This window comes from Rana temporaria, chromosome 11, assembly GCF_905171775.1.
Source record: "Rana temporaria chromosome 11, aRanTem1.1, whole genome shotgun sequence".
NCBI lineage: Eukaryota > Metazoa > Chordata > Amphibia > Anura > Ranidae > Rana > Rana temporaria.
The window spans coordinates 122,107,534-122,121,324 of record NC_053499.1 but is presented as its reverse complement, the minus strand read 5'-3'; the positions used below and the strand labels follow the sequence as shown (position 1 = coordinate 122,121,324).

The 13,791-nt window shown below is 41.4% G+C and overlaps 1 protein-coding gene across 3 annotated transcripts in view; it reads right to left on the bottom strand.

The window, feature by feature from the left end:
* The window catches only part of LOC120917602 (sodium/calcium exchanger 1-like), an 81,255-nt gene extending 70,425 nt beyond the window's left edge, over positions 1–10,830 (bottom strand). For 2 of the 3 annotated variants that reach the window (XM_040329017.1, XM_040329019.1), the window contains exons 1-2: positions 10,304–10,370; positions 1,116–2,863 (exon numbers count right to left, since the gene is read on the bottom strand). In XM_040329017.1, the coding sequence (XP_040184951.1) occupies positions 1,116–2,863; positions 10,304–10,312 (1,757 nt within the window). In that variant the 5' untranslated portion in view covers positions 10,313–10,370. Of the gene's footprint in view, positions 1–1,115; positions 2,864–10,303; positions 10,371–10,496 lie in introns of those variants that run through there. The other variant, XM_040329018.1, reaches the window with a different exon arrangement.
* Positions 10,831–13,791: the final 2,961 nt, after the last annotated feature.

The following is a 13,791-nucleotide window of genomic DNA, read 5'->3' as shown; positions in this document are numbered from 1 at the left end:
CAAATTTTTCATAAATTTAGGCCAAAATGAATTCTGCTACAGGTCTTTGGAAAAAAAAGTTATAGAGTCTACAAACTATGGTTATATTTTAAAATTAATCAATTCTGTTGTACTGATGGCCAATCTCATTTCTTGAGGCCCTAAAGTGCCAGAACAGTACAAATCCCTCCAAATGACCCCGTTTTTGGAAAGTAGACAGTATGAGGCATTTAGTAAGAGGCATGGCGAAGTTGTACTTTTTTGTCACTATTTTTTTGAATGTGAAGAAATGTAATACATTTTTTTTTCTCAAATTTGTTTTTATACATACTGTCCCTAGGGACTATAACAAAAAACACAACTTTGTTGTGCTGGGATCAAAGAAGCAATGAAATAAATAAGATGAATAAAAAGCAGCTGACACAAAATGCAGGAAAAACACAATAGAGATATGTAGTGACTGATGTGGCTGTGATCAGGGACACTGGTGACAGCATGTTAAAAAAAAAAAAAAACTAAATACATTTTTTATTTAATTTTTTTAAACATTTATTATCATTATTTTAACATTATGTTTTCATTTTCATTTTTTTTAAATGTTTTTCTAACATACTTTTATCAGTGTATATACTGTGGTGGGTCGACAAGTGAATATAGCTGCTGTGTAGAGACTAGCTCAATGATAAAACCAAAAAATGAGGTACAAGGTAACAAAAATATAGTTAGAATTTTTCTCTGCACAATGGAGAAAAAGGCATCAGGTAAAAAGGAACAAAACGGAAGCACAACAGTTGGAGGCTGGCTTTTATGGGGGCTGGGTTAACATTTTTTGTTTGACAGGGCAACAACTTCCTGTAGAGCACAGTAGGTTTTGACTGTTTAAAAATTAACAATCCTTGCACCCCTCAATAAAGAAAAAATATATATATATATATATATACACACACACACAGTATATCAACCATACAAAAATAAAACAATATAAATCTTATATAGCAACTGAATAGGAGAATAAAGCCACACTGTTACTGAATGAACTGTATAAATTACAGCCCGTCTGGGTATAATCATTTGTAATCCAACCCCCCTTTATCTAGATGATTTGTTTATATAATAGAGAGTTAAACTATACTCACGTAGTTTCATCATTTTGAAATTCCACTTTTCCAGCCACTTCCAGGTAGTCCTCTCCTGCTTTTGCTGTTCCTTCGCTTGTTCTGTAAGGAATCACAACTTTCCCTCTTGCTCCTGACCCCCGTACCACTTTTGCCCTCATGGTTCCCACACTCTCACTCACTTTCATGCTACTTGATTCAAAGCTGAAGATACCAGCATGGTCATCATCAAATATAGTCACTGTTGCTCTCTTCCCAGCACCAAGCCTCACTCTACCTTGTCCCTCCCTTACACCTCTTGCTCTGCGTGGGTTGCTCAGCTGCACATAGAAATGTTCATCTTCCTCAAATACATCATCATCAATAATGCCCAGGCGCAGTTCTTTTCTGGTTTCACCAGCCTGGAACACAAGTGTGCTTTCTGACAATTCATAGTCTGACCCTGCATTGGCTGTGCCATCTTCAGTTCTATAATCTACCTGAACTGCTCCTTCACCATTTGCCCTTTTGCACAAGACCCAAACACTAACTGTTCCGCAATTTTCAAAACACTGGTAATGTGTGTGTTCGAATTCCACCTCTGTCCACCCATTCTCTTCTTCACCTCGCCCACCCCCTTCATCTCTGGTCCCACCATCTGTCAATGCTTTTCTTGCCTGATCTGCTGCATGCTTCTTTAGCACATTTCCTGCACCAATCATCATCCTTGTGGCTTGAATCCTATAAAATGCTCTGCTTTTTTGTTGTTGAACAAGTGCCTGGTAATTTGCAAGTTCCATAAGCTGCTCCATGTCTTTCCCAGGATAACGCTGACGCATGTCTTTAAATACCCTGGCCATATCTCTCCGTTCCTCTTCGTCTTCACCATCAAATTCCACTGCTCTTTCATTTCCAGCCATTCTCATCTCTTCTGCATCTTCCTGAGCAACTGTATCTTCTGCGCCAACCAAAACACCTCTGCTTTTGCCAGCTCTGTACTTTGCCCTGCCTTTTCTTCCTGAGTAACGGTAAAATAACAGCCTCTTGTCAGCTATCCAGGCCTGTAGGACACATATTGGAAAGAAGAAGAAAGTCAGTAATGCTTCCCATACCTCTACCACTCCAGGTGATGACCAGGACAAAATGAGGAACAACCAAACATAGGCAAAGACACTCCAAAAAGCTGTGACCGCAAAGACTCGTGGGTGACGGATTCGACGGGTTTCACCATCAGGGACAACACTTACACAAAGTCCAATTATGACAAACATATTGAAGGCAGCTGAGCCAACAATAGTGCTGGGCCCCATGTCACCAGCCTCAAAGCCTCTTCCAACTACTTCAATGATAGAAAGTAAAATCTCTGGAGCTGAGGAACCCAATGCCATCAGGGTAAGGTTGGAAACTGTTTCATTCCATAAGCGTACACTTGTTACTGTCACCTCCCCATTTGGGCGTCTGAATGTAATTCGCCTCTCTTGTGAAGTAATGACTTCAATTGATGCCATAAATCTGTCAGCTATGATGGACATCCCCAAGAACATGTATACCAGTGCCACAAAATATACAATGGCCCGTGCTGCTCGATCACCTGTTGAAGGAGGATGCGGCAACCAGGCAGGAAGCAAAACACCATCAGTACATTCTCCATTTAGTTCACGGACTGGTCCACAAGTGGAAGAATTTGGAGATGAAGAGAGAGTAACTGAAGGTAAGACCAACAGGGTAAAGAGAATAAAGGACATGATGGAGAGAGAAGGTAAAGGAGGTAGAGGGAAGTGTTTGATCACCTAAACAAAAACAAAAAAAAAAGTTATTAGGATTTATAATTGGCTGACATTATCTCAAATATGTCAAATAGATAAAAGCACCACAGGTTTCACCATGCTGGCAGCTACTGCATAGCTGCATACTACACACAGCTTGCATTGGCAGAAAAGATGTTTAAGGCTCGGTTCACACTGTACACAACATGTGAATCGCACATGAAGCGCACCACATTCCTGTGCAATTCACATGGGATTCAATGCAGTGTGATTTGAACCCATTAATTTTAAATAGGCTCAAATCGCACTGCATTGCACTAAAGAAGTGCATGCGCCCTTTTTGGAGCTGCACCGAACGCATAGTCGTTTTGTACCACAATGCGATCCAGTGCAAGTAAATGCTCTGCGTTTGTGACCTCCCCTTTGTTTGTCCTTAAATTTGTATTTACACACCCTGCATGCATATCGCAAGGGCAGTGCAATTGCAATGCGGTGTGATAAAATGCACACAGATCGTGGCGTTTCTCACACTGCTTAAGTGTGAACCTGGCCTAAAACAACATTTTTAGGATGTAGCATTTAGGCACATAAATCCTATCAAGAACATATTTACCTATAGAAAATAGGTGACGCCCACGGTCCAGAAATTGGACTATTGAATTATGATTCTCATATTTATGGGTACAAGTAGAACACTGCAGACACATCCAGGTAACAAATCACAATGAAACTAGTGGTCAGCCACTAATATTTAGCATATAATTCAACAGAATTGGGATATTTGTGTTATCTACCTGCTCGCTTCCCTGCTCATATCAATTAAGATTAAATTCCCATTTTGAGACCATTTTTTAGGCATTGCTCAACTGCATTTTTAATTTGAGACCCAGTTGTCGGCGTGCCTTTCTTTTACATTTTAGCTGTCATATGCCAAACCTTCCCATTGAAACAATGGTATGAGTGCCGTATTACATTGTATTAAAGGATAAGTTCATCTTTTAACAAAAAATAATAAATGCGCATTTTTGTGCAGGTAAAAAATAAATAAAAATATGCATTAATTATTTTTTGTTTCTGGAGCCTCTAGCATTGCACCAGTGATCAGCAGATCTCTGGTGCCATGCAGGTCTCCTAAAGACCTGTCAGTGTATCTGTGTGCCTGTACATCGTATTGGCAAGCAGATACAATCTGACAGGAAGATTCAATGAACTACCATGGTGCTCCACAGCGCCGAGGTAGTTCATTGAAAACTACAAGCCGACAGTTGCAAAAGCTGTTGGGAATTTTAGTTTTCCATTCACAGGAGGACTGTGAAGGAGTGATGCAGCTGGGCAGGTGTCTTTTAAATTGTGACAGCTAGCGGGGGGGAGAAGATCACCGCTAGCTGTCAGAGCGGTGGATCAGGGGCCGGTCTGTTCATAATATGGGCGTAACATGCAACATGTTACAAAAGGTGAACTTATCCTATAAAGTCATGATCTACCACATAGCATCTGTTTTAGGTTACAGTTGTTACTAGTTTTGAAAAATAAATCTGGAATTTACCCTGGAAAAGGTGAATGGGTGGCAATTGTTGTCAGCTGTTCAATGATGTCAGTGCCTCTGCTGGGGAGATTCACACTTTTGAAATGTGATTAGATTTGAACTTAGATTAGGACTGAACTTGGAACTTCAGACTAAAGCCTGAACTTTTGCCTGTTCAGCCCCCTGTCCAGCAGTTATATATATATATATATATATAACAGCTTCCCGCTGTCAATTGTTGCTAAGGTTGTCCAAAGCAACCGCTGATGTGATTGTCACCATTGACTTACATGGCTGGGAATCCCCAGCCATATAAGCAAAGTGGTGGAAATGGTGGTGACATCACTACCCAAATATGGCCATGGCTATATTTGGTCAATGATGTCACCACTATCCTTGCTTCTTTCCAGCTGATAAGAACTCAGGGAGCTGTCATTCAGTGAGGAGTAGCATCATAATCTGTCATGTGCATTTTTTTCCTTTGATGAATCATGATAGATGATACAACTATGACATTTTTGGGGATTTTTTTTTAAATATTTTTACTAATATTTTTTTTGTGAATGGGCAGGAGTACTATATGTACCCCTTACTCTTTCATGTGGGGGCAGGAGATGGAGTGTATCTGGGGCCTCCCTTATTTCTTCCAGATTCCCATAAGCCTGGCCCACAGACCCCCACAGCCATTGGGCCAGGGTCATAGGTGTGCACAGCCTATTGCATTGGGGCAGTGATGGCAAACCTTGGCACCCCAGATGTTTTGGAACTACATTTCCCATGATGCTCCACTACACTGCAGAGTGCATGAGCATCATGGGAAATGTAGTTCCAAAACATCTGGAGTGCCAAGGTTCGCCATCACTGCATTAGGGTGTGCACTCCAAAGCTCAAACAGTACCGATTCTTTACTGTGTTCATTCAGAAAGGTAAGGGGTCGGCCGTTAAATTACATATTTACCGTCCCCTTTCCCCACTCATCCTAAAACAGCCCCCTGTGTATGGCAGCAGCCAGTGGGAGAGAAGAGGAGGGAATCCGGAAGCGCTGCAGGGGGGGGAGTCAGGGCAGTAGGGATAATCTGCTCTGCACAGGGTGATTAGGGTGTGCCCAGGCACACCCTGTGTGCACACCTATGGCCAGGGTTGTAAGAAAGAGGACCTTGTTCACATCAACATGGACACAAGATGCTTTGCTATACCCCCCCCCCCCCTGACAAGGCACCACCTCATGTTGAGGGCATGTGTTCTGGAATGGTTCAGGGAAGAGGGAGGGGCACCTACTCACATTCCACACTTTTAAGGCCAGCCAGACTGCATGCTAAGATTGGCATTAAACCCAAAGCCAAAAATGATGGATGAGCACAGGGGGAACCTTTGCACAGCAGCATTGTCGGGTCTGGGGGGAGGGGAGTGTTAAATGTACTGGTAGATTTAGATTAACTAACAAATTGAAAACAAACTCCAGCTAACATTTTATATGCATTATTTTTCCTTTTATGATAAGGGTTTCATACAAGGATTTTATATAAATAAATACGGCAATATAATAAATGATTGTTTTTGGGTTTATTACCACATTAAAGGTGTGTTTTTTTGTGTGTGTTGGAACCCCACTTAAAATTCATACCAGACTCAAAAGGGACTGGTATTTTTCATTCTTGCTGTAGGATGTGCTACAGCAATACAATGCAGATGCCTAGGGGCCTGTTTTGTATTTTGGGGGATCCTTGGAGGGGTCTGGGTGCCATATTTTCCCTTGTAAATGTCAGTTCTACCATAGCCCTTTCTGTACATCACAATGATGCACCACTTCGCAAGCAGGATAAGGGCACCCACAAGCACGTTATATAAAGAAGTTGGGCATTTTTAATGTTTGACTTTAAGCATTTAAAAAAAAAAAAAACTGTTCTTGCCCATCATTAAAAAAAATAAAATGTTTTGCACTGGTACACGTTCCCCAGGGTAGCCCCCCCCAATGCTACTGCCTATTAGCCCAAAAAATGGGACCAGGCTCCCACTGATTTTAGCGGGGGTTATATGAAGCTTGCAAAACCCAGGGAAATTTGGTCATCTCTTTTTTTGATTTAGGCTGGGTTCACACTAATGCGATGCCAGACATCGCATGTGATTTTCTCACTGCATTGCATTGTGAATTCAGCCATACATTCTGCAAACTGATTTTGAGGTGTCATTAACTTTCTATTGACACCCGCAGTGGTTCGCAGATGTCAGTGTGAACTGCCTGGGCAATCATATGCGATGTGGGAACCCGCACAGCAATTGCGCTGGTTCCTACATCGCACCAGTGTGAACCAAGACTTAATATCACTTAGAGATAAATTGCGCTGCAATCGCGGCACAATCGCAACACGCAAAGCTTGTCGTTTAAAAAAAAGGAGCTTCTTTTGGGTGACAGTGTTGCGCATTGTGATTTGCCACGATTGTAGTGCAATTCGTCACGCATCAATCACGGCAAAATCGCACCGGCGATTGGGGTGCCATTAGGAAGTAACGTCATCGCAAATGTGTCCCGCGTTGTGATGCAATTTGAAATCGTGGGCAGAGTCACGTTCAAATCGCTTAGGTGTGAATGAAGCCTTACTTTTGTGGTATCTCTGGGGCAGAAAGTAAGGGGAAATTTCATGAATGAGATATAGCTAGAAAAAAAAAAACTGAGACGGGTTTAGGAATTCCCTAGTGTATTGAAAACAAGGTAAAAGGTTTGGTTTAAATATACTATAAAGTGCAACCGAAGGCAAAACCCTTTTTGTATAGAATGGAGAGGGATTAGAACCCAGTGGCGGTAGGTGTTTTTTTTGGGGGGGTGCGGCAAACAACCACCCCCCCCCCCTGGTCAGTCGGCAGAACCCAGCGGCAACCCCCACAACGGGAGGACAGTGGAACATCAAAGACCCGCGCTTACCCCATCTAGGTAGAGGACGGCCAGCAGCCTTCATCCTTTCTCCTCATGTGGATCACGGTGGCTTTCGCTGTAAGTCTCCTCCTCCTAGGCATCCAATAGGATCGCCTTTACTTTCATCCAATTGGGTGAAGGGAGCCTCTAAAGCCCTCAGGAGCCTCTCAGGACCCGCTTCCTGAGCAAATATTAATTCGCTATTGTCACACAAATGGGTGGGCTTGGAGCACAGTGCTCTGCAAACCCAAGCTCACCCTATTTTGAAGTCTATTAGAGCCTCTTTAATAGCACAATTATACAACTTTGCTTGATTTGAAATTTAATCTGTTAGCATTAGTGAAATTATGAGAGAAAATACTTTGCTATAGAATAAAAATACAGGAATGCTTTGGCAAATTAGTTGACACGCTGGTGAGTGTGCATCTACGTGATCTGTATACAGAAAGATGCCCAAAGGGCATTGAAAAATACAGAAAAACAATTTGACTTTTAAAAAATGTTTTTCTACAATACCGTGGATAGTCATTACACACTTGGTGATTTCCCAAGGATGTCTGATAATGTCTCAGGGTGCCCACAACTAGCATATTTATTAGCATTTTACATCTATGGGCATGTTTAAGGTTTCTACAAGCAAACATGACAAAACAATTTCCATGTGACTATCTTTGCCTTCAGTGTTTGCACTGGGATCCACAGTCAATTGGTCTTGACAAGGACTGCATATTTTAGTAAAACTAGTGTGCCTAGAAATACTGTACAGAATGCTGAAACACAGATTGAACTGCAATTACATGTGTTAGTTTTTTTTACAGGTAAATAGATGAAGGCTGAAATAGGGGGACCATGTACTGAGCTTCAATGCATGGGGGATTTAGGATGTTTTTTTAACTGTACTGACCCATCTATTCCTGATCAATCTATACCAAACCTGTCTATGCCAATATAGGCATACATCTGTCACAAAAATAAAGCTGATCAGACTGAGGAGTCTTTGGCTTCTCATGACTTTTACATTCAGTATGACCCACAAAGACTATTTATTTATCCATTGCTACTGATCTCAAACTTACATTGACATATTGAAAGGATCTATGTTTTAATCTGACATGCTAGAATAACCCTAAGGGGCTTGTGAAGATCGGCCATCTCGTCTGACTTGAGAAGCTTGACCATACAGTTCTATTCTAACTAATTTTTCTCATTTAAGATTAACTTTGCTGTTATGCAGAAGGGTTTATATGGTTGTACACATGGACAGATCCAGTTATCACATAACTGCAATGAAAATCCTTTTTTATATCCTGTTAGTTATCTGTCAGGCCTTAACATCATGGGTTGCCCATACACATTCTCAATATTGTTAGATTAGGCCTAACACCACTTACCCTGCTCGACACTAGTTGGGTTTAAGCATTTTAAATCAAAAAGGTATACTGAAGGAGTCATGCAAACATTGACAAATTGGCATTATTTCTGGTATAAAATATAAAGCAAGTTCCTGTCCCAGGTTTGACAAGGAATGTGACTATTAATGAATACAAAGTCTGACATACACTAGGGATCCCAGATCTAAATTTGATTCTGCAATACTTAGGATGCCTTTCTATCAATCTAAAGTAGATAGACCAGAGTAGCATACTTCTAATACTGACACAAAGGGTGAGTGTCTTACACACACATAAATACATAGGTAACACTAAAGTAGTCCAATAAACATCTGAAATCTATGCTGAAATGATAAGGCTTCATTCACATGGGCGTAAAATGCATGCATATATATATATATATATATATATATATATATATATATATATATATATATATATATATATATATGTGTGTGTGTGTTTTTTAATTGTGGATCTGAATACAGTTGCATTGTTTTCAATAGAGCCATTCACACAGGTGCGTAAACTGCATTCAGATCCGTAACACAGAATCCAAACATTTGCATCTAAGGACATGCGTTTTACACACTTACACATATAAATGCATATATATGCCGTTGCAAGTGCGTAAATTAAGTCTAAACTAACATTAGAAAAATCAATTATCAATATGTACCCATGCATATCTTTATGCATTTAAATGCATCTATACGCAAATATTTTACTGATCATTCCGCCGGAACTATTCTCCTAGAAAATACATGTGTACTAACATCGGTAAAATATTTACAGCTGTGTGAATGAAGCCTCAGGAAACAGCTATTGTACCTCCAACAGATAGATCCAGATAGCACATTTGCCACATTGACGCAATATAAAAGACACCTTCAAAATCCAGTCCTAATGCTGGACCTAATGAAGAAATTCATCCCATATCTGAATGTGACAAACTGAGGAAACAGCAATGCCTTGGTCCTAGCCCTTACTTGTTGAAAACTATTCTTGTAAAATGAATTACGCCTGTCTTCTTTGACATAAGGGGGAAGCCACCAACCTGTCACAGTTTGACTGACACCCGTCACGGTCTATGATGTACTAAAAGAGTTCCCTCCCATTGCCTTGGAATAGCACATCTATCTCAGTCTTTCTGACATCATATTTCCATCAATCAGTTTTTATTGAGTTTATCATAATGACATCATATTTCCATCCCCCCCCCCAATTGTGCTTTTTCCTTCCATTTCTTGTCTACATTTTTTTTTCTCTTTACCGTTGGGATTTTCATAGAACATAATGCACATAAGGCCCTTTTCTTTCGGATCCCTTTCTTTCCCCTAGTAATAAGTCCTGTATTTCGCTCATTGTGCTGGTTCAGATTTCTCCCATTATCTCTTCCTGATGCAAACTAGGCTGGAAGTTGTTTTATTTCTGCGCTCATCACTGCATCTTCCTCCTCACATGCTCAGGAGTGAAGGAGGTCTCTTCTCTGTCTCCCATGCACTCTGCTGATGCCTAACGACCTTTCTCCTCGATCCTCACTCCTAACCAAACTCATTCTATGTTTGTATCTGCTCCTCTCGTCTAACCTGCCAGTTCCCAATATCCCAACTATCCACTTCATTGCTCCCTCTCACCTTTATCATCTCCTTCTCGCTCCCCGTTTCCGCACCTGCCTTGCTTCCATCCACGCTGCCTCTCTCATTCCCATAATACTGGGGGGGGGGGGTGTTATTGATTCACTTTTTCCTCTCGTCGCCTCATACCGCAGACCTCCTCCCCACCCCAACACTCTTCCCTCTCCCCCCCAAATTTACAAAGAAGAATCACCTTGTGAATCCACCGTTGTGCATCTCCCGTTCAGCTGCACGGCAAGCTGGCATGTGTGAAAACATGCATGTGTGAAAGCAGAAGTCTCCTGGCATGTGAACAGGCATGAGGCTGTGTGTGCATCTGTGCAAGGCTCTCACACACACACAGAAAAAAAAAAAAAAAACCTGTGTCCCTGTATACTGCAGCTAGGAGCATATACACACTGCACTGTGATGAGGGAGAGAGGAGAGGAGGGGGAGAATGTGTGAGAGAGAGGAGTGTAGAGAGCGAATGTAAGGATGGAAGAGACACAGAATGTATGCAAGTGTGAAAAGGGGGGAGTGAGAATGGAGACTAGGTAGACTGAAAGAGAGAAAGGAGAGCGTGGGAAAAAGAGGAACCACCTAAGATTATGTATTATTCAATCACATACATATTGTAAATATAGGTAGGTTTTTGTGTGTGTGTGTATATATATATATATATATATATATATATATATATATATATATATATATATATATATATATAGAGAGAGAGAGAGAGAGAGAGAGAGAGAGAGAGAGAGAGAGAGAGAGAGAGAGAGAGAGAGAGAGAGAGAGAGAGAGAGAGAGAGAGAGAGAGAGAGAGAGAGAGAGAGACACCTATGCAGTAAACATAAATGTATGATGAAAGAGAAATAGATGCACATCCACAACTATAGATAAACATGAACGCTTCAAAAAATGCGTACTAAAGATATCTTCTTTGAAATATGCAGCAAATGTCCATAAGCACAAACTCATTTTCAAATCCAGCTTACAAATGAGAACATTTTTCTCTGACAGAGACTGTAACAAGCGTGACAGGATTTATATCAGACATTAATCCCCAGCCTGCCAGAGCAATCATTTAACCTTTCACCTTCCAAAACATGACTTCGCCTCTCTCATTGGACAGCACCACCTCACCTGAGCCCTTTGTCTGCTCTGCATTGCTCCTCTGCTTCTACACCACTGAACTGCGCTTCACCAGAGCATCCTATGACCTATGCCTGTCACTTCAACTTTTTTCTACTACAGAACCATGACATCTGCTTCTTCAGTAGTATTCTTCTTCCACAGCATTACACTTGCCCTCTACTCTGACTTCATCAAAGGATAGCTGCTGTTCTTCCACAGCGTCGCCGTAGCCCCCCACTTCCAATTCATTAACAGTATCGCTTAACCCCTCTACTTCTACAACATCATGTCACCCCTCTTCAATTAACATCATCACTTGACCTCTCTTTTTCCACTGCATTATATCCCCCAATTTATTAACAGGATCACCTGTCCCCAATATTTCTACAAGATCACGTCAGCCCTCCTTATTAACATCATTACTGGAAGTCTCTTCCTCCACTGCGTCACCCTCCTCCCTACCATTCATCAATAGCCTCGCTTGCCTCCTCCCATACTTCCATAAAATCATGCGCCCACCCCTGCATTAACAACATTGCTTGACCCCTCTTCTTCAACTGTGCCATAGCTTAATTTATCCCCAATACTTCCACAACATCATGCCCCTCCCCTTCATTACGACATCTCTTGAGCCCTTTTCTTATACAACATCATATACCCACAATTCCATTAACAGTCTTACTTAACTCCTGTACTTCCACAATGCCATTATACCCCAATTGTATTAACAGTCTCACTTAGGCTGCATTCACACCTCGGCGACAAGTAACGCCGCGTACGCGGCGTATTTTGCCGCGATTCGTGTAACTTTTTTTTTAACAAATCTTTCCCATTGCTGTCTATGGCCGAACGCCAATGCCGCCTGAAAAAAGGGTCCGGGATAGGTTTTCAGGCGGCAGGTGTACGGCGTCTATGACATGTGAACCATCTCATAGACAGCAATGGGAATTCGTCCCTCCAGCTTATCGAGCGTCGGGCGTTTTGTCGCCAAGGTGTGAATGGAGCCTAAAAGTGGAACTTTAGTCACAAAATTAAGTCCTGATAGATCACTTCAGGCTGGCACCGTTTGCAGGTATAGCTATGTAAAACAATAAAAACAAGTGCCTATACGGTTTAAAATCCAGTAATACACTGTCTCACCCTGCTCTGCACATGCTCAGTTGCACTCTATTTTTAGGTACTGCTGTACAGCCAAAAAAACTGCTTTTGTTTGAACTGCAACTTCTATGGTGCTGGTCATGTGTTATGTCAGCTATGACACCAGCCATTACATGGTTTGACAGTTTGGTTGAGAACACAATAAAACCAAAATAGTTTTTTAAAAAAGGTAAAATTGATGGGTTTAGTTCAGCTTTATGATTTACTGCTGGGGCTTTGGGCTTCAGCAAAATGGCACCCTCCAGCAAGAAAAAACAGGAGAAATGCTGGAGGCAATTTACAGCACACATTAGTTTGGTAGCATAATCATTAATGTGGACTGTATATAGAAAGATATGTCCTTCGTGCTATCAAGTGAATCAATCTAATCTAAATAATAATGTGGAAAATTGCTGCTAGACCAAAAGTATACACAGTGCACAAAAATTGGTCATGAATGAAAAAGTAATCAGCGCAACTTTCTATTAGTAAAAAATCACATGTATGTGCTAAACCAGGGGTCTTCAAACTACGGCCCTCCAGGTGTTCAGGAACTACAATTCCCATCATGCCTAGTCATGTCTGTGAATGTCAGAGTTTTGCAATGCCTCATGGGATTTGTAGTTCTGCAACAGCTGGAGGGCCGTAGTTTGAGGATCCCTGTGCTAAACTGACTAATAAATAATATGCAAATATCTACTGTGCAAAATGAGCAATAATCATACTGTGCAAAATAAGCACTATATCAAACTGTGCAAAATAAACAAAATGTCGAAATGACTGTGCAAATAAGCAATAAAAAGTCCAAAATAACTCTGATGAGAAAAGTGCTGAAATAACTTCCACAATATCTTATATAAACAAATAAATAAAGTGCTGAAGTGACTGTGATGAATGTAGTGTCAAAAACAGTGGGCCAGATTCAGAGAGAAATACGTTACTCCGTGGAGGCGTAACGTATCCCATTTACGTTACACCGCCGCAGGTTTACAGCGTAAGTGCCTGATTCACAAAGCTCTTACCTGTAAACTTGCGGCGGTGTAACGTAATTCCGCTCGGCGCAAGCCCGCCTAATTCAAATGGGGCGGGCACCATTTAAATTAGGCACGTTCCCGCGCCGAACGTTATGCGCATGCTCCGTGTTCAAATTTTCCGACATGCTTTGCGCGAAATTACGGCGCCCAGACGGTTTTTTTTAACTGCGACGTGCGTAACGGCGTTTCGTATTCCCGGAC